At 42.3% G+C, this 21,986-nt stretch overlaps 1 protein-coding gene across 3 annotated transcripts in view; it reads right to left on the bottom strand.

The window, feature by feature from the left end:
* The window catches only part of PDE8A (phosphodiesterase 8A), a 347,339-nt gene that overhangs the window by 12,921 nt on the left and 312,432 nt on the right, over positions 1-21,986 (bottom strand). For all 3 annotated transcript variants that reach the window (XM_056572185.1, XM_056572182.1, XM_056572184.1), the window contains exons 14-16: positions 4,209-4,373; positions 275-323; positions 33-168 (exon numbers count right to left, since the gene is read on the bottom strand). In XM_056572185.1, the coding sequence (XP_056428160.1) occupies positions 33-168; positions 275-323; positions 4,209-4,373 (350 nt within the window). The remainder of the gene's footprint in view (positions 1-32; positions 169-274; positions 324-4,208; positions 4,374-21,986) is intronic.

Below are 21,986 nucleotides of genomic sequence, written 5' to 3' on the forward strand. Positions count from 1 at the left end.
CTTCAGATATACAATAGAAGCAATAATAGTACCTTTTATGAGTGGCAGACTCTAATTCAAATATATCAAACTCCCAGTCCTCTTCATTCTCCATTGCCTGAGCTATCCGAGGTGGGATGTCAGAAAGGGAGAGAGAGGAGATTAAATGCCCAGAAGACGGATGGACTTCTGTTTAGATGAGAAAATAACAGAAAATCAATTGATATTAAATCATACACTAGTAAAGCTCCATGACAAAAAACTATAGTAAAGACACCAAGATGGCAGGACTTACGTTTTGCTGAGAGGATATACTCATTCCCTGAAAGTCTTCTTAAGCCATCCTAAAAATCACCAAAATAAGACTGTTTAAACTTTGAGAACAGTCATCTTTATAAACAACTAGCTGAGTATCCAGCGTTGCCTGGTTTTTCCTTCTTAATCCTTGTTGGGAAGGAAAATAAACAAAGGAGGAAGCTTTTGACTTCATATCCCATCCTCATATATTGTTGTCATATCCCAACCAACTATCCCGATCTCCTATCCCGTCCTCCTATCCCGTCCTCCTATCTCGACCTCCTATCCTGATCTCCTATCCCGTCCTCCTATCTCCACCTCCTATCTTGACCTCCTATCCCGATCTCCTATCCCGTCCTCCTATCTCGACCTCCTATCCCGACCTCCTATCCCGTTCTCCTATCTCGACCTCCTATCCCTACCTCCTATCCCGTCCTCCTATCCTTATCTCGATCTCCTATCTCGACCTCCTCTCCCGACCTCCAATCCCCACCTCCAATCCCTACCTCCTATCCCGTCCTCCTATCCAATCCATCTATCCCAACCTCCTATCTCGACTTCCTATCCTGACCTCCTATCCCATCCTCATATCCCCTGCTCCTATCTCGACCTCCTATCCTGACCTCCTATCCCAATCTCCTATCCCGTCCTCCTATGCAGTCCATTTATCCCAACCTCATATCTCGACCTCCTATCCCGACCTCCTATCCCGACCTCCTATCCCGACCTCCTATCCCGTCCTCCTATCCCGACCTCCTATCCCGTCCTCCTATCCCGACCTCATATCCTGACCTGTAATATGTGTACCAGGTATTGAAATATCTCCAGCTGTACGGAAGTTATGTGGGAACATTAATTTCCCATTGATTTGCATGGGACTTTAAACAAAAACCCCGACCCTCACAAATGGGGGTAGTTAAGGGTTAAATTAACTATCCTATATTTTAAGTGGACATATAAGTAACATGTGACCAATTATTATCGAAATATCTCCAGCCGTTTGGAAGTTATGCAGTAACATATATATATACACACACACATGTGCTATTTTTAAGTAAAGAAACTTAGATCCCTGATCTTTTCTGTTTTTCTCTCTGAGCTGTGGCAGGTAACAGAGAACGCACTTTCCCACAATCCCTGTTTCTTGCATATGCAGTGGAGAATAACTGTCAATACCTCCAGGAGACTGCAGGTAGACCGAACATGGGGGATTCGTAACCCAATATCTTTCAAACATGACATTTTTAGTAATGCTTCTCCATTTGAAAATGTTTAATTTCACATAATGCATCTGTTTTGACCTATTTTTCTTAATGCGACAACCCCTCTAAGGACTGACGGACCCAGCATCACAATAAAAATGCAATGAAAAAATATAGCATTGTAATGTCATCATCCCAATATGTCCTATTCATGTATTCACACAGTGGTCTGCTGTTTGGGGAGTGAAGCACAATGCTGCCTGCTTCCCTGACCATTCCCTCACTATAGCAGCGAGTCTCAGGAGTGAGATCCGGTGATCAATAACTTGAGATGTCTGACTGACATGTAAAAAGTTGTTTTTACACATAACCCTCTTACACATAATGGGGGGGATTTATCAAAACCTGTCCAGAGGAAAAGTTGCTGAGTTGCCCATAGCAACCAATCAGATCGCTTCTTTCATTTTTCAAAGGTCCTCTGAAACATAAAAGAAGCGATCTGATTGGTTTGATAAATCCCCCCCCTATAATGTGTAATGATTTGACAAACGCACAGAAATAGAATTTCAAGGCCCAAAGCCTTCAATGACTACTATATTCGTTCCCGTTCTTGTCTCTTGGAAATAGGTAGGCTTTCTCAGACATTTTTCCCTGTACATAACATGAATTTTATCAGAAGAATAACCTCTAACATGGGCAGCCGCACAGAGAGGATGTGGGAAAGACACAGCTGTCTCAATGTCAAGACTTTCTCCACACACTTCCTGAATGCTGGCAGCGACATGTAAATAACAAGACTGCCAATCTGTTAACCCATAGCTGAGCACACTTACAGGATGTACATATCTATAACAGGATGTAAAATATACATTTATTAAAATGTAATGCTGATGCTTCATGACTTTACACTGAGCTATAAAAACTGCATGTGTAATGCCCCGTTCACATGTTTTGGGGTGAGATCCCCAGCATACATCTGATTTCTTCAAAAGGGTATTCCAACATAAACCGTGATGTGTCCACAATACCCCAAACATAGTTTACTAGGAGGGCTGACAGCTTCTATCTCCACTCACGCTCCAGTGGAAGGGCTAGCAGGCCGCGATCCTCACCAGAGCAGATACTTCAAAACAGGACGACCGGTAACTGTTGCACTCACTTTTGCTGGTTCTTGGGTCAAAGGCTTTAACACTGATCGTTTGTGCTTCTTCCCAGCTCTTCTGGTGCGGCATTTGAGCAAAAAAACCATATTGCTACTCTTGTCAGTTGTTTGTGACTCCGTAAAAGATGCTGCAGATAGACTATCATTCTCACTTAAGTTCTCCACATCAGAAAAACACACCATGCGTTTTACATACAAGTTTTTCTTTTGGTTGTCCTTTTTTAGAGCGGGGACCCGATCAAGAATTCTAAAGAATTTGTGCAGTATATAAATGCTAATTATTTGAATTTGGTATTCACAGCCTCCTTAAGAAAAACAATATCCTGTTTGGATGTACAGTTCTCAGGGGGAAGCGTGTGATCATATTTCCTTTCAGAAAGGAGAGTGTCGGCAATACAATTTTGCAAGGTTACAGCACAATTGCTAAAAAAAAAGGCCACTTTTACAAAAAAAGTCTAATTTATTGTTTGATAAGCTCAGTGAAATGGGCTATTCAGGTGACACTGTAATATTTTGGCCGTGTATTGGGCAATATATATTGGAGTAACCAAAAAGCTCAAGGTGGTGTCATTAGTAGCTCTAATCCATTCTTTGTTACCTCTTTTAGCAAGACGAATAATGCAATAGGTTGGATCATGAGAAAGCACAGTATTGCAGCAGGATGCTATTCTGGGTGATAAAGTCTTCAAGAGGTTTAAAATGGTATTGAAAAAGACCCCTACTTTAGGATTAGTTCTTTTCCCCAGTCTCTTTACAAGTAAACAACCTTCTCAGAAAAGAACATGGCTCCAACATAAAGGAAACTGAAGTGTGGCCATACCATATGAGTAACATGTAATCATCCACAGTCTTAAAGATTAGGGTTCCTAGGCATATGTAAGATGCAAACAATATCCAGTTTTATATTAGCATTTTTACACATAGTCCTCTTATGTACTTTATATCATATGTTGTTAGGCATGTTGCAGCATTCAGAATCCATTTCATGTATTATAGTTTAATTTGGAATCAATGAGTAATCACAGTCACATAACTTGTGTATATAGTATTTATACTTTTGTATTAATGTTTTATGCCATAATTAAGGGTCCTCCATCCCGAAACGCGTAGGCTGTTATGCTCTGTATCTTGATTATCACCGTTTTAAAGCACAACCTGGTGCTGGACATCACCTGTTTTGAAACAGTCTACTGGTGGCTATATCTGGACTGTTTTCCAAACATATCAGTTTTGTTTAAAGGACTTAGAAAACATTGTCTATTACACTTTTAAGTCCGGCAAGCTAAACCGAGTAAATACACTAGTAAAGTCTATGGATGCATTGTGGATATGTCATGGATGCCATTGGGATAGGTCTTTAAAAGTATTCACAAGTATACCGGTATTATAGCACCAGAATGTGATGGGAATGGGGCCTAACATGATAGAAAAGATTTTCTTGATCTGGACTAACCAAGTATCACATTTACCTCATGTCGACATTTGATTTAGCCACATTTGTAATAATGCAGTTGCTATTATCTATTTTACTGGAATATACAATATAAGTGAGAGAACTTTAGACTTACAGTCATCAAACCTCCAACCAAGTCATTGGTGTGAGGATCCTCGTCTTTGGTTCCGAGCTGCGGAGAATACAACTCTGTAGTTCTTAAGATCTCCAGAACTCGGTCCAGAGCTTCTGCTACTGGCATAGGGCTGTTTTCTTGTGCAGCATTGATGATGTTTATTACCTAGGTAAAATAAAATATAAATGTAGGTGATGCAAACATAATATTAACAGATAATATACGAAAAAATGTAATTCCTTTACCAGTTAACTATAACATTTTGGCATGTTGTTCAGGGTCTCTTGTTGTATGTTCAATTTAATGCATAAAGGGTTGGCCTCACAATGAAAACTCCTTTTTCCATTGCCTTATAGGGATTATTGACATAATAAAAGAGGGTCTCCTTGTTGGAACCCCACTCTATAAGCCAAAATAGACTACAAGGAAACAAACATTTTGGAGTATTTGGAAAAATACTCAAATGAAACTGCCAGAAACATAGTTTTTATAAGCTAAAGCATTTTGTCACAGCTACCTTGCCAATAAGACTAAGGATGCATGGATTCATACTGCATGGTAATAGTGTTAACAGTAGGGAAAAGGATTACGGCCTTCAAGCTATAAATAATGCATTCTACTCCCTTCCATGTTTCAGTAAATCAAGACTCAGGCATAAAAAGCGCAAGTAAAAATGTATAGCATTGAGGTAATAAGGAAATACTGTATTATCCTACCATTTAAAACAAAGTAGGATCCCCAGACTTTCTTCTAAGAGATGGTTAGCTCGGGCATTCTGATGTCAGCTAGTAGCTATAATCTACCAGTGATAATACCATTGCACAAGATTTTCCATCTTAAGCCTATTCACCTTTCTAAAAGCTAAATACATTCCAAGAAAGTACTTTTATAAATTCCATCTCCACACTATTTTGTTTCAGGAATAGTTCTATTTACAATATTCTGGATGCATTTTGTTTCCAGAAGGCTTTGGAGGGACCACATAGAGCCAGCCAGATTAAGTGTAAAAACTTTGGTCACTACAAAGTTACTTCTGATCATCAATCCCAAATGATACAAACTTGGAATCACTAAATCTGTACAGCTTTGTCCACTGCTGCATTCCCCAGCTAAAATGTGTATTCATAAATTCAGATTTTTATGTGTTTTATAACTACCAAGTCAAGTGTCTTTAATTAACATTTTACTAATGACATATATTGGTATGGGACTCAGAATTTCGTTAAAAATGAATGGACACATCACTATAATTGTCGGATTGGTCAAGCAAAGTCCCCTCAACCAGGTATTATGTGGTTGCCCATAAACCTACACAGAGTAATTCTCCTGCAGATGTATGAGCAGGCCTGAGCAGCTTTGGCTGATGCCCTTTGCTAACAGATGGTTGCCAGACCCCCTACATTCAGTTGACTATGTGGGAACATTTGAACAGGGCTCCCATAATGTAATTACTTTATTTATATAGTGCCAACAAATACAAGTAATGTTCATGCAGTTTAACACAGAAACACCATACCTTCAATGATGGAAACGAGTGTCCTGAAGTCATACTTTATAGCTCCAGTACATTGTAGATACGGCAAGTGAAAACAAACTGTAGCTGCACAGCATGCCACCTATGCTACAAGTGGGCTGTCAGTGAAAGACAACACAGGGATGTGGAAATCCTATAGCCCGACGCCCGGGACAAGTAGTTTTGGGCTTCGGACAGGTGAATTGTTTATAGATTTAGCCCTGTATCGGGCTAGCAGGGACAGACAGACTTCCTTCCCCCTTATTTTTCTTTAATGTCGGTGTGAGGCGCAGTCTGTACCTCACACCAGCGCTCAGAGTGTATGGAGGGGGCGGCGGCCTCAGCTGACTGCAGATCCCCCTTATCTCCCCTCCCGGAGGATGGACGGAGCTCAGAAGACACAGCAGGGGGAGAGAGAGGATGTTGACAGCTCCGTGCACAGCTCCATCCCCCGCACACAGCTCTATCCCTCCCCCTCCCCTGCTCTGTCTAGACAGGACCTAATCCACCACGGGGAGGTTGCTTGTTTGCACGGGGAAAACACAGAGCAGGGGGGGGGAGGGGGAGGACGGAAATCTCACCTCACACCGGCCGGGACTACAGCTCTGATGTCCTCTCATGGCGGCTCAGGTGAGGAGGCAGAGAATGCAGACGGCAGCGGCAGGAAGGGTGGTTGTATATGTATGGTGTGAGTGTATGTGTGATGTGTGTGTAATGTATGATGGGGGGGCAGCGGCAGGTGTATGTATGATGTGTGCATATGTATGGTGTATATCAGTGTTTCCCAACCAGGGTGCCTCCAGCCCTGGGCATGCTGGGAGTTGTAGTTTTGCAACAGCTGGAGGCACCCTGGTTGGGAAACACTGGTGGATATGTATGGTGTATGTGTGTATGATGTCTATGTGTGATGTGTATGTAATGTATGATGTGTGTATAATGTCTAAGTGTGATGTGTATTTATGTGATGTATGATGTGGGGTGGGCAGCGGCAGGTGTATGTATGGTGTGAGTGTATAAGTGTATGTAATGTATGATGTGGGGGGGCAGTGGCGGGTGTGTGTATGATATGGGGGCAGTGGCGGGTGTGTGTATGATATGTGTATGTATGAATGTTTTGTATAGGAGCGGACTGTCACGTCGGGCATTAGGGCAGTTGTGCCATCTAATTTTATTTATTTTTAGTGGCACCCGCAGTAAATTGCACCCCCAGAATCCCCCCCTTCATACTCACCCGCCAACCAAGAGCCCCACGGATGCAGACAAACACGCCCGAACCAAAACTACAACTCCCAGCATGTTGGACCATAACCTAAACTGTAGAACTATAAAGTGCAACATGCTGGGAGTTGTAGTTTTGGTTCGGGTCAGCTGCAGAGCTATAGGCTGCATCAGGGCATGCTGGGTGTTGTAGTTACTAACTGTAATTCCCAGTATTCCTTGACACATCCTATGGCTCTGCAGCTGACACAAACCAAAACTACAACTCCCAGCATGTTACACAATAACCTTACCTGTAATACTATACAGTGCAACATGCTGCAACACCCACACAACCATAGACTGTATCAGGGCATGCTGGGAGTTGTAGTTATCTACTAACTAAATTCAACTTCCAGCATTTTCTGACACAAAATGCAGCACTCAAACTGGAGAAGCAGAACCCCCCCCCCCCCCCAGTAACACATAAGTCCCTATTGAGACTGAAAAAAAGTGATTAAAATATTTTAAAAAGTGCGTATACATGTGAATAAGCCCCTTTCCTAATAGAAGTTTCCAATTTTCTTTAAATAGAAATAATGTACAAAAATAAACATAAGTGGTATCGCTGCATGTGGAAATGTCCAGGCTATTAAAATATGATGTTAATTAAACCGTACGGTGAACGGTGTAAATGTAAATAATAGTCCAGAATTGCTCATTTTTGGTCACTTCATATTAGAAATTTTTTATAAGGTGATCAAAAAGTTACATCTAGACTTCCTGGCATGCTGGGATCAAACCATTATTATGGCCGCTATTAAACCATTAGATCACCGCTGTCAGCAGTGTCTAAAGGGATCTTATATCCATCCCTGGTGGTCTAGTGGGGGGGGGGGGGGGGATCAGACTATTTTGGTTGAAATTATTTTATCTACCAGGACAAGTAGATTTTCTTGAGGGACAAGTAGATTGTGTTCCGCTTTAGTCCCTTGGACAAGTAGTTTTTTTTTTTATTTCCACACCCCTGCAACACCATGTAACCCTAAATGCTACAACAAAGCAAGAAGAAGAAAACACGGGGGCACTCACGGTACTTCGGTCAAAGCAGGCTTCTTTATTCAGGTAGCGACTGTACACATGTTCTGGCAGGGCGCCAGGAGCGATCGTGTGGGACGATAGCAATTTCGTGCCGATCCCGGCACTTTCTCAGCTCACTCCTACCTGTGTGTGAGGGGTCAGGTAAGTACATCCTGCACACCTACGTCAGAAGGTAAGGGCATTTCCACAACTCACAACATTGATCACATAACACCTTTAGTTAAAAACAAAATAAATCAATACAATTCTTCACATACATCTTGAATGAGCACAACTTTTGGAATGAAGGAAACATGTAAGGCAAATGTAAAAAAGGGGAAAGAAAAGAAAAATTATATAATATTCTTTACAGAAAACGCTCATATCCAGGCGATCGTTCAGACCGAGGCTGCCCTCAGCATTTGTCTGAATGATCCAGCTAGTTTCACGCTGGAGGAGGCGTTTACGGTTATCTATTCTAAACTTTTTTAAACTTTTTGCCTCTCCCTTGTGTTCTTCCCATACATGCGAGATTAATCTTGGGGAACCTTTCTTAGTGGTAATAGAGAGTACATGTTCTCTAAACCTAACATTTACCGGCCTAATGGTGCAACCAATATAAAACCGCATGCACGGACAAAAAATGGCATAAATAACGTTGCTGGTTCTACAGCAGGCTGCGCTTTTTGGGTTAATATTTATACCTCCTAAGGACACATTTTTGTCTATGCATGCCTGGTTGCGCCAATTACATGTATTACATCTGTACATTCCTGGGCTTAACGATCTTTTTAACCAATCCTCCATTTTATTATGATTTTTAAGTTTACTACTTACTAGGACGTCTTTTAAATTTCTACTTTTTCTGAACGCAATAACTGTTTTTTGTCGTGTGTCTTCAGCCAAATCAGCATCATTTTGTACCAAAAACCAATTATTGTATATAGACTTTTTAATCTGTTCAGCCATCGGACTGAAGGAAAAAGAATATAGTTTGGAGGGGCTCAATAGAAGAGTTCCAAAAATTTGTACATTAAACGAAACCAACGATATGAACCTTTATTTTACTTCTAAGATAGGGATTAATAGCCTTGAATTTCTTGACGTGCTCGTGGTGGTAGAAAATGATAACATCGTTACTAAAGGGTACCGCAAACCGACAGCGTGTAATTCCCTCTTACATTAGGACAGTTACCACCCCGAGCATGTCAAGAAAGCAGTCCCATACGGACTGAAATGGATAAACAGTAAAGAAAAATACTTTTTTTCTCAGGCACAGGATCTCTTTAATTGTCTATCAGCAAGAGGATAGCCTAAAACAGTCCTCAGTAAATCACTAGAAAGGGGTAAAAAACAAGATCGTAAGGTACTCCTAAAAGGCAATACAAAGAATAAAAACAGAAAGAAAAAACAAAGAAAAGAAAGTTACCCATCAAATCAATTAGCCACAATTGACAGGCCAGCACAGTCCAGCACAAATAAACCTCTGATGATCCATCAAGATCACTCGTCCCCCGAATCTACCTTTCGTTTTTCTTTTTCTTTTTCCTTCAGTCTGATGGCTGAACAGATTAAAAAGTCTATATACAATAATTAGTTTTTGGTACAAAATGATGCCGATTTGGCTGAAGACACATGACAAAAAACAGTTATTGCGTTCAGAAAAAGTTAAAATTTAAAAGACATCTTAGTAAGTAGTAAACTTAAAAATGATAATAAAAAGGAGGATTGGTTAAAAAGATCGTTAAGCCCAGGAATGTACAGATGTAATACATGTAATTGGTGCAACCAGGCATGCATAGACAAAAATGTGTCCTTAGGAGGTATAAATATTACCCCAAAAAGCGCAGCCTGCTGTAGAACCAGAAACGTTATTTATGCCATTTTTTGTCCGTGCATGCGGTTTTATATTGGTTGCACCATTAGGCCGGTAAATGTTAGGTTTAGAGAACATGTATGCTCTATTACCACTAAGAAAGGTTCCCCAAGATTAATCTCGCATGTATGGGAAGAACACAAGGGAGAGGCAAAAAGTTTAAAATTCTTGGTCCTTGAAAAAGCTTTTTCTGTCTCAGAAATAGATAACCGTAAACGGCTCCTCCAGCGCGAAGCTAGCTGGATCATTCAGACAAATGCTGAGGGCAACCTCGGTCTGAACGATCGCCTGGATATGAGCGTTTTCTGTTAAGAATATTATATATTTTTTTCTTTTCTTTCCCCTTTTTTTACATTCCAAAAGTTGTGCTCATTCAAGATGTATGTGAAGAATTGTATTGATTTATTTTGTTTTTAACTAAAGGTGTTATGTGATCAATGTTATGAGTTGTGGAAACGTCCTTACCTTCTGACGTAGGTGTGCAGGATGTACTTACCTGACCCCTCACACACAGGTAGGAGTGAGCTGAGAAAGTGCCGGGATCGGCACGAAATAGCTATCGTCCCACACGCTCGCTCCTGGCGCCCTGCCAGAACATGTGTACAGTCGCTACCTGAATAAAGAAGCCTACTTTGACCAAAGTACCGTGAGTGCCCCTGTGTTTTCTTCTTCTTGCTTTGTTGAGATTGCCGTATCTCTATATATGGGTTGTGCACCAGGAGAAGTCTATCACTGCAGGAGTTGCTGTCTTACCGCTGCACTAGTCAAGTACCTTGTTGTTCACCATTAATGATATCCACCAGTGCCAGCACCAGTACCTTTTCCAATGCTAAATGCTACAACAGCTACATATATTAAACCTGTCTTCTATTCTTTATTGGTTCTCCAGACCAATGCTCAGGAAAAATTATGCGACAGCTAAATTATGTGGTCATGTTCGGAGTAGAAGATTCCATGCTGTTGGATCCATGCTTTTGTCAAGATCACACCTTGCCAGGCTCGACATGCTGCGCTCTGTGTAGGAGCTGGGCCAATGGGCTCCGGCCTTAGCGACCATACCCTTCTCAGTTGGTCTATATAAGGCTGCAGTGCTCCTTTAGTGATCTCTTGTGATAAAGGATTGATCCTTGCTTTATAGCTCTGATTTGCATATTCTGTGTTTAGTATCCTATTTTCTTGTTCTCCTGACCTTTGGCTTGTTCTTTGACTACCCTAAGCTTACTGTACCTGTGTATAACTGTGACACTCTTACCAGTTAAGACTTAGTCTGTTTAATTTTACATTTGTATGTGCATTCCCTGTCTCTCTTTTTGTCTTTAGTTCTTTGAGTGTTAACCCATTGTATCCTGATCTGCTTCCCTGACTTCCGTTCAGGGTTTGTTTTGGACTTTGCTACGCCTTGTACCTTACTAAGTGTAGTGTCTGGCAACGTGGTTAGGGCCACCCTATTAAGAAGCTAGGCACCTCAAAAGGTTGGGACAAAGGTCTGGGTGAGCTTAGGGCTGCATTTTTTCCTTACCCGATGTGACAGCATTTATCTTTAGTAGGGCATCTGGCATTTCATAGGGAGATGGTGCTCTCTCTAAGACGAGCTGAAGTACTGTGCCTACCCTGCCTAAAGGTAGGCACAGTAGGGTAGGCTTCACCACAGCTCTGATAATCCAAACTCAGTAATTTGGACAACAAAATGTGCTTGAAATATGCTTGTCTGTGGGCAGCCTTAAATAGACACTGTCATTTTAACAAACTTTACATAGAGCAAAAGTACAAGTTTTGCTGTGGTTGGGGATTTAGCAATTGCAACTTATTAAAATTGTCAGAAACTTTTGTGCAAACACTTAAGATTTTTTCGCACTCTCGTGTTAGCCCGGACCACACTTAGAAATGTGTCTACATCTAAGCTACTTTGCTATTTATAAAGAATCTGCACCTCTTTAATAAATGTGGGGGGAAGTACACATAATGCACACCACAGCTAACAGGGGGGTAAAAAGAACTTGATTTACAAAGACAATAATAAAGTGCCCACAATGTCATAAAAAAATCTGTATTTCTAAGGGTTAAGTATGCCAGTCACTTTTCTGCTATTTAAATAGTAAGCTTGAATAAAATGTTTCATCTGATCTTCTTAAGACACTAAACACATATTATAAGGACACATTGTTAAATATGCCTGAGGGGGGGTAAACTATGAAGTCACAAGGGATTGGGCTGGGTTTGAGCGCAGATCCATGGGCATGCTGTTGTCTGGATGTTAGATGTAGAACGCTGAACTTATTGGAATACTTCAGAAGAAGGTCAGGTTCAAATGCAGCGCCTCTGGCGTCTGTGCTTTGAGCACATGCTTTTATCTTGTGCAATGTTTTAGATGACACGTTAGTGAAGATGTCCTTTTTACACGCAAAAGTAGTTAACCAGACACGACAATATAGGTTTTAAAGCAGAAAAGATCTCATATAGAAAGCATAATACTGTAGGTAATGTACACTCACAAATGAATTTACATAGTTTGGATGTTTATGATTCTAATTCTCTAATAGCTCTAACGATATAGACTGAAATAAATAGTTTAATCTTATGAGCAAAAGTATGTGGCTAACTGACACCAGATTTAACAATATTGCATCACTCCTATACAAAGGCTTTCTGATATAGCTTTCCTAACAGAAATGAATATGAATGCCAATAGCCATCAAGGCAGGGAAGTTCTTCTACACCTTTTTGCAACTTGACATTTGTCTTGCTAAAAAGTAACATTCCTACTTAAAGAGTACCTGTCATCAAACCATATTTTATAAACCAACTCAGATTATATTCCCTAACTACTCTTAACACTCCTCCTGCCCTTAATTTTTTTTTCTGAGCTTTAAAAAGCTCTGTATCATACCTTTTCCCTTGTTCACATTGTGTGAGCTCCTGGCAGGAGAAAGTGGGCGATCCCCAGCAGGTGCGACGTCACTGAAGCCTGTGAGAGCTGTGCCTCGCCATGCCCTGCACGCACTTCCTGAGTTTGGTCTCCTGCCAGGCCGGGAGAAGACCAAACTAACTGTTTGACTTGCACAGGGAACAGAGCAGAGTGCCCGTTTTTTCAATCACAGTAAAAACATATAAAGGTTGAGAATTTTAACAGCAAGTGTCTTATAAATACATAAGGAACAATATATTAAAAGTTTAGTTTCAGGTACTCTTTAACAGTCCCATAGAGTGTTGAGCTGGCACTGTGGTCCAATACTACAACCTTCCCTGCAGATCCCAGCTTGCAGGTTCCCAATCGCACCTACCTACTCTATTCCTATTTAACAGATACTATGCTAATATTGCTAGAAGCAGCTTAGAAACCATAAGTAGTTTGCATAGGGGACGATTAATCACGACAGAAGTTTTATTAGCCTTAGGCTATGCTCACACCTAGTTTCATATAGTGTATTTTGAGTGGTAAAAATGGAGCTTTGTGCCTGAAAATAAATCCGTTTTCTGTGTGTCTTTTGCCCACATTGAATTATATTGAATTAAGTTATATGAAAAAAATACAGTTCACATGTATTTTTTATTTTATTTTTTATGGTCATAAACAAAATGCATGGCGCTAAGATTGTTTGGGGTTTCGAATGGTTTCTGAAACTTATTTTGGGGTGCATAATTTGCCGAATATGGACGAAAATGTGTGCGTTCAATATATGTTGTTAAATGTTCTTATGTGAACAGTATTTAAAAAAAAAAATTTGTAATTCCAGTGTTGTAGTTACTGCAGTGACAAATGTTATTCCATACATTTTAATGGAACACATTATTAGATTAAAAAAACTGCCTCTTTTAAAAACTGCCTTTTTATACCTATTTTACGGCAGTATTTTTGTTTTTATTTTACAATGTGTGAACTTATCCTTAGGGTTCGTTCAAATGTGCATATTTTGACACAGATTTTTTTGCAGCGGATTTAGCTACCCATTGAAGTCAATGGGTAGAAAAATCAGCTGTGAAAAATCTGCAGCAAAATACCGTACCCATGTGTGAATGTACCCTAAGGCGAAGTTCACACCATTATAAAAATCGGCATGGAAAATTTACTGATGTATTATATTTCATGCAAACATTTTAATCCATTATTGGCAAAAATAAAATACATCAGCACAGTTTCCTTGTTGAAATTTTTGGTTGATGTTAAAATGAAGCAGGAATTGAAGTGGAATTGGTGCTTATTTAGCAAGGAATTTGGAGTGTAAATACCCATTGAGTTCATAGGATTTTACTATGTTATGTCAATTCTTCTGTCAAAATTCAAACCACAATGGAAATTGCTGCAAGGAAATTACTTAGTGTGAACAGAGATGTAGAAATCACATTAACCTCAATGGAAGGTTTAGGCAATGTTCACACGTCAGAATTTCCGTGCCGAATTCTGCATTGGAATTCAGCATGGAGATCCCGCCGCTGAAGAGTCCCGTTGAATTCAATGTGGGTTCTGCTGCACTGTGCACGTGGCGGAAGCACCTGGCACGTAAATTCTGTTTTCCGTATCCGCAGAAAGAATAAACCTATTCATTCTTTCTGTGGACACCGCACGGAATGCATAGCTGTCTATGAGACAGCGCATTCCTGTGCGGTCCTAGCGCCGGCACGTTATGCCGGCGTCCGCAGAATGTCTGAAAAGAGATTTTCCGTGTGGACATTCCGTAAGGTGAACTTAGCATTACTGCAGGAGTAATTCACACTGACTTTGAGGATGAATCTGCCTCAAAATCAGCAAATTCCATATGAAATTCCTCAGGGGGCACATTGTAGTAAATCATGATAATAGATGCATTTGGCACATACATTTGTCTTTAAAGTGTTACTATCACTTTTTCACATACATATGTCAAAAGTTTTGATCAGTTGCGGTCTGGGTGCAGATATAGCAATGAGAAGGGTCCAGCTGAGTGCTTCACTCTGCTGCTAAATTCTCTCCCAGTCTTGCTGCAGAAGTTTAGCTTTACGTATCCTACTACTTGTCACTCTTTCTGGTGATTGGTAGAGGGTCTGAACACCCATATGTTTTTTTGTTTTTTTTTAAGTCAAAATCTAAAATCTAAACTATGAGCAGCAAAAAAATGCATGTGAAAATACCATACAAACTGCAGTTTATCTTTAAAAATATGAGTTTTACAAGATTAACCACTTAACGACACAGGACGTACTGGTGCGGTGGTGCTTAACGCACCAGGACGTACATTTACGTCCTGCACATGACCGTGAGCATCGGACCAATGCTCGGGTCATGCGTGGCAGGTCCCGGTTGCTATTAGTAGCCAGGGACCCGCCGGTAACGGGACACATTAGTGATCGCGCTGATGTGTGCCATTAACTCTTCAGATGGCGTGATCAAAACAGATCACGGCATCTGCGGCAGTGCGGTCACTAAAATGGATGATCGGGGATCCGATCATCCAGCATGGCGGATGGAGGTCCCCTCACCTGCCTCCGGTCGTCTCCTAGGGTCTGAGATCTAGCAGACCAGAGCAGAAGATCACCAATAACACTGATCAGTGCTATGCCCTATGCATAACACTGAACAGTATTAGCAACCAAATGATTGCTATAAATAGTCCCCTATGGGGACTATTAAAGTGTAAAAGTAAAAGTAAAAAAAGTATTTAAAAAAATGTGAAAAATCCACTGCCACAATAAAAATGTAAATTGTCCCTTTTTCCCATTTTAACCCCCAAAAAGTGTAAAAAAATAAATAAAGTAATTGATAAACATATTTGGTGTCACGATGCCGGCTGGCAGGTAGTGGATCCTCTGTGCCAGAGAGGGATGACGTGGACCGTGCTAGTGGACCGGTTCTAAGCCACTACTGGTTTTCACCAGAGCCCGCCGCAAAGCGGGATGGTCTTGCTGCGGCGGTAGTGACCAGGTCGTATCCACTAGCAACGGCTCACCTCTCTGGCTGCTGAAGATAGGCGAGGTACAAGGGAGTAGGCAGAAGCAAAGTCGGACGTAGCAGAAGGTCGGGGGCAGGCGGCAAGGTTCGTAGTCAGGGGAGATAGCAAAGTTCTGGTACACAGGGTATAAACACACAAAAACGCTTTCACTAGGCTCTAGGGCAACAAGATCCGGCAAGGAAGTGCAAGGGAGGAGACTAGATATAGCCAGGAAACAGATGGGAACCAATTAAGCTAATTGGGCCAGGCACCAATCATTGGTGCACTGGCCCTTTAAGTCTCAGGGAGCTGGCGCGCGCGCGCCCTAGAGAGCGGAGCCGCGCGCGCCAGCACATGACCGCAGGAGACGGGAACGGGTAAGTGACCTGGGATGCGATTCGCGAGCGGGCGCGTCCCGCTGTGCGGATCGCATCCCCAACGGCCATGACAGGGCAGCGCTCCCGGTCAGCGCTGACCGGGGAGCTGCAGGGAGAAAGGCGCCGTGAGCGCTCCGGGGAGGAGCGGGGACCCGGAGCGCTAGGCGTAACAGTACCCCCCCCCCTTAGGTCTCCCCTTCTCTTTATCGGGTAACTGCCTCCCCTGGGATGAGGACACCGGGAAAGGATGGAGGGATTCCTCAACGGCAGGCAGAACCGCAGGAGTAGGAATGGGGAGAGAGGGCAGAGGGCGAGACCTGGCACGGGGCAGTGTGACACCAGGACGAGGGCCATGAGGGGACACAGAAGCTTGCCTGGGAGGGGGGGAGGGGCATTTCCTGTGGCAGGCAGAGTCCTTAATGACCTTAGGGGGACCGGATACAGGAGGAACCACAGAGTTACGGCAAGGGATACTGGGAACCGGTTTTAGACAGTTCTTGGCACAAGAGGACCCCCAACTCTTGATCTCCCCAGTGGACCAATCCAGGGTTGGGGAATGAAGTTGAAGCCAGGGAAGTCCAAGGAGAATTTCCGAGGTGCAATTGGGGAGGACCAAAAGTTCAATCCTCTCGTGATGAGATCCGATGCTCATAAGAAGGGGCTCCGTGCGGAAACGTATGGTACAGTCCAACCTGGCTCTGTTGACCGCGGAGATGCGGAGTGGCTTGACAAGACGGGTCACCGGAATATGGAATTTATTCACAAAGGACTCCCGAATAAAATTTCCAGAAGCTCCAGAGTCCAGACAGGCCACGGCTGAGAGGGGAGAGCTGGCTGAAGTGGAAATCCGAACAGGTACCGTTAGACGTGGAGAAGCCGACTTGGCATCAAGAGACGCCACACCCACGAGAGCTGAGTGTGAGCGTGCGTTTCCCAGACGTGGAGGACGGATTGGGCAATCCACCAGAAAATGTTCAGTACTGGCACAGTACAAACAAAGATTCTCTTCCTTACGGCGATTCCTCTCTTCCAGGGTCAGGCGAGACCGATCCACTTGCATGGCCTCCTCGGCGGGAGGCCTAGGCGCAGATTGCAGTGGAGACTGTGGGAGAGGTGGCCAGAGATCTAAGTCTTTTTCCTGGCGGAGCTCTTGATGCCTCTCAGAAAAACGCATGTCAATGCGAGTGGCTAGATGAATGAGTTCATGCAGGCTAGCAGGAGTCTCTCGTGCGGCCAGAACATCTTTAATGTTGCTGGATAGGCCTTTTTTAAAGGTCGCGCAGAGAGCCTCATTATTCCAGGAAAGTTCAGAAGCAAGAGTACGGAATTGTATGGCGTACTCGCCAACGGAGGAATTACCCTGGACCAGGTTCAGCAGGGCAGTCTCAGCAGAAGAGGCTCGGGCAGGTTCCTCAAAGACACTTCGAATTTCCGAGAAGAAGGAGTGTACAGAGGCAGTGACGGGGTCATCACGGTCCCAGAGCGGTGTGGCCCATGACAGGGCTTTTCCAGACAGAAGGCTGACTACGAAAGCCACCTTAGACCTTTCAGTAGGAAACTGATCCGACATCATCTCCAGATGCAGGGAACATTGGGAAAGAAAGCCACGGCAAAACTTAGAGTCCCCATTAAATTTGTCCGGCAAAGACAGGCGGAGGCTAGGAGTGGCCACTCGCTGCGGAAGAGGTGCAGGAGCTGGCGGAGGAGATGGTTGCTGCTGCTGTAGCTGAGACTGAATCTGCTGTAGCTGCGACTGGAGTTGCTGAGTCATGGTGGTCAAGTACGACAGCTGGTGATCTTGTTGGGCAATCTGTCGGGCTTGCTGGGCGACCAGTGTGGGGAGGTCGGCGACAACAGGCAGAGGAACTTCAGCGGGATCCATGGCCGGATCTACTGTCACGATGCCGGCTGGCAGGTAGTGGATCCTCTGTGCCAGAGAGGGATGACGTGGACCGTGCTAGTGGACCGGTTCTAAGCCACTACTGGTTTTCACCAGAGCCCGCCGCAAAGCGGGATGGTCTTGCTGCGGCGGTAGTGACCAGGTCGTATCCACTAGCAACGGCTCACCTCTCTGGCTGCTGAAGATAGGCGAGGTACAAGGGAGTAGGCAGAAGCAAAGTCGGACGTAGCAGAAGGTCGGGGGCAGGCGGCAAGGTTCGTAGTCAGGGGAGATAGCAAAGTTCTGGTACACAGGGTATAAACACACAAAAACGCTTTCACTAGGCTCTAGGGCAACAAGATCCGGCAAGGAAGTGCAAGGGAGGAGACTAGATATAGCCAGGAAACAGATGGGAACCAATTAAGCTAATTGGGCCAGGCACCAATCATTGGTGCACTGGCCCTTTAAGTCTCAGGGAGCTGGCGCGCGCGCGCCCTAGAGAGCGGAGCCGCGCGCGCCAGCACATGACCGCAGGAGACGGGAACGGGTAAGTGACCTGGGATGCGATTCGCGAGCGGGCGCGTCCCGCTGTGCGGATCGCATCCCCAACGGCCATGACAGGGCAGCGCTCCCGGTCAGCGCTGACCGGGGAGCTGCAGGGAGAAAGGCGCCGTGAGCGCTCCGGGGAGGAGCGGGGACCCGGAGCGCTAGGCGTAACATTTGGTATCACCCTGTGCGTAAATATCCAAACTATTAAAATATAAAGTTAATGATCCCGTAAGGTGAACGGCGTGAAAAGAAAAAAAAAGTTAAAAAGTCAAAAACTGCTGCTTTTTCCTAACATTTTATAAGAAAAAAAATGTGATAAAAAATGTATTAAAAGTTTTATATATGCAAATGTCATATTAATAAAAAGTACAGATCATGGCGCAAAAAAAAATACGGAAAAAATGAAAAAGTTATAGGTCAGCAAATTAGAGGGATTTTAAACGTTTTTTTTAAGCGGTATAATAATAGAAAAGTATGCAATCATGGGTATCATTTTAATCGTATTGACTCACAGAATAAAGAAAACATTGTGAAACAGCGTGAAAATGAAACCTTCCAAAATGTTCTAATTCTTTTCAATTTCCCCACACAAATAGTGTTTTTTGGTTGTGCCATACATTTTATGATATAATGAGTGATGTCATTACAAAGGACAACTGGTCATGCAAAAAACAAGCCCTCATACTAGTCTGTGGATGAAAATATAAAAGTTATGATTTTTAGAGGGCGAGGAGGAAAAAATGAAAACTTAAAAAAATATGCTGAGTCTTTAAAGGGGTACTCCGGTGGAAAACTTTTTTTTTTTTTTTTTTTAAATGAACTGGTGCCAGAAAGTTAAACAGATTTGTAAATTCTTTATATTTTTCTATATATTTCTTGGTCTTGGGGTAATCCGACCTTACCAGTTAACCTCAGGCTGGTTATTGATTGAGCTGCACTGCCCTTGATTTTATTCTACAGATTTGTAAATTACTTCTATTAAAAAATCTTAATCCTTTCAGTAGTTTTTAGCAGCTGTTTGCTACAGAGGAAAATCTTAATTTTTTTTATTTTTAATTTTTTTTGCTAAAAAGTACTAAAAGGATTAAGATTTTTTTTTAATAAAAGTAATTTACAAATCTGTTTAACTTTCTGGCACCAGTTAATAAAAAAAAAAAAAAAAAAAGTTTTCCACCGGAGTACCCCTTTAAAGCCAAAATGGGCTGAGTCCTTAAGGGGTTAAATGAGAAGGAGGCCGGTCACTGTGCAACTCTGGGATCTTGGGTTTGAATGCGACAAGATTACATTTTAGGGATTTTGTATGTTCTCCTTGTGACTGTGTGAGTTTCCTCTGGGTATTCCCATTCTCCTCTTATGATCACAAAACACTAAAAATATGTGCAGGTAAATATAATGGTGACCAATAAAAGTGCACAAACATTTCCTGTAAACCACTCATAAGAAAGATTAAGCAGTGGAATATAAATTCCACAGTTTCTCTACAAATTTTGGAATAATACATTCAGACACTTCTGCTCATCCAATTCTCCATTATAGGTGTGTAGGTTCACTAAAAATCACAGTTTTTTACTGAGTCAGATGTTTGACCCAAGAAGACAGAACATGTACAGAAATGCAACGTTCTGATAAGTCGTTACTTGTATGTAGTCATTCACTTTCTGCATATCATTGATACATTATTACGTGTACATCTGTCCTCTTCTGCACCATAATAGGCACTTGCATACTGTATTTTAGCCACAGAACAATACTAAAATAAATGTATAGCCACCAGGGGGCATGGCATGGCCATTTCTTTAGGAGATGTTCTACCACTTTCACTACCAGAGACTGGGAAGCACCACGACAAGCACAACTACTGTATAACCAAATATATGTTCACTCTTCAATATCATGTGTAGATTCATGGGGTATACACACAGCCATATGTTTTTGTTCTTTTACTTTTTCTTTTTTTCTTTTTTTTTTTTTATAAAATCTTTCTAATGTTTAACCCCTTAAGGACCAAGCCAATTTTCACCTTAAAGCGCAATTGTCATGAGTTTTTAGCCCCCCAGACTACTACAATGTTGTTACAGATGTCCATAATGTGAGTGTAACTATACTTTTATGGGTTTTGCTCCTTCTTTTATAACTTATAAAATACATTTATCCAGCGGTCTGGCAAAGTCGGATAGGCTGCCGCCACGCCTATCCTCTCCTTTCAGCACTGGGACCGCTGTGTAGTAAGACGCAGCGCATGTGCCCCTCCCTTCCTCTAGTACTGCACCTGCGCAGTGAGCGCATAGACAGCAGGAGTGAGTGCTAGCTCTGTCAATGCAGGATGGTGGCGCGCGCACGTCAGGAGGGGCGCATGCGCTGTGGATGAGCTGTGTCCTAGTACACAGCGGTCCCAGAGCTGAAAGGAGAGGATAGGCGTGGCGGCGGCAGGGCTTTGCGAACCCCAAACCACGCCTATCCAACTGTGCCTGACCGCTGGATAAATGTATTTTATAAGTTATAAAAGAAGGAGGAAAACCCATAAGGGTATGGTTACACTCACATTATGGACATCTGTAACAACATTGTAGTAGTCTGGAGAGCTAAAATCTCATGACAGTTGAGCTTTAAGGACCAGCCCAATTTTATTTTTGCGTTTTAGTTTCTTCCTCCTCGACTTCTAAAATCCATAACTTTAATATTTCCATCTACAGACCCATATAAGGGCTTGTTTTTTGCGTGACCAATTGTACTTTGTAATGACACCTTTAATTTTTCCATAAAATGTACGGCGAACCCCCAAAAACTTTTATTAGGGAGGAAATTCAAAGGGGTACTCTGGTGAAAAACTTTTTTTTTTTTTTAAATCAACTGGTGCCAGAAAGTTAAACAGGTTTGTAAATTACTTCTATTAAAAATCTTAATACTTCCAGTACTTATTACCTGCAGAATACTACAGAGGAAATTCTTTTCTTTTTGAACCACAGTGCTCTCTGCGGACATCACGAGTACAGTGCTCTCTGCTGACACCTCTGTCCATTTTAGGAACTGTCCAGAGCAGCATATGTTTGCCAGAGATGTCAGCAGAGAGCACTGTGCTCGTGATTCAGCAGAGAGCTCTGTGTTCCAAAAAGAGAAGAATTTCCTCTGTAGTATTCAGCAGCTAATAAGTACTGGATGGATTAAGATTTTTTAATAGAAGTAATTTACAAATCTGTTTAAGTTTCTGGCACCAGTTGATTAAAAAAAAAAAAAATTCCACCGGAGTACCCCTTTAAATGAAAACCCCAATTTTGCAAATTTTGGAGGGTTTTGTTTTCACACTTTACAGTAAAAATTATATGTTTGCTTTATTCAGTGGGTCAATTTGATTAAAATGATACCCATGGTGACATACTTTTCTATTATTGTACAGCTTAAAAAAA

This window comes from Hyla sarda, chromosome 4, assembly GCF_029499605.1.
Source record: "Hyla sarda isolate aHylSar1 chromosome 4, aHylSar1.hap1, whole genome shotgun sequence".
Lineage (NCBI taxonomy): Eukaryota > Metazoa > Chordata > Amphibia > Anura > Hylidae > Hyla > Hyla sarda.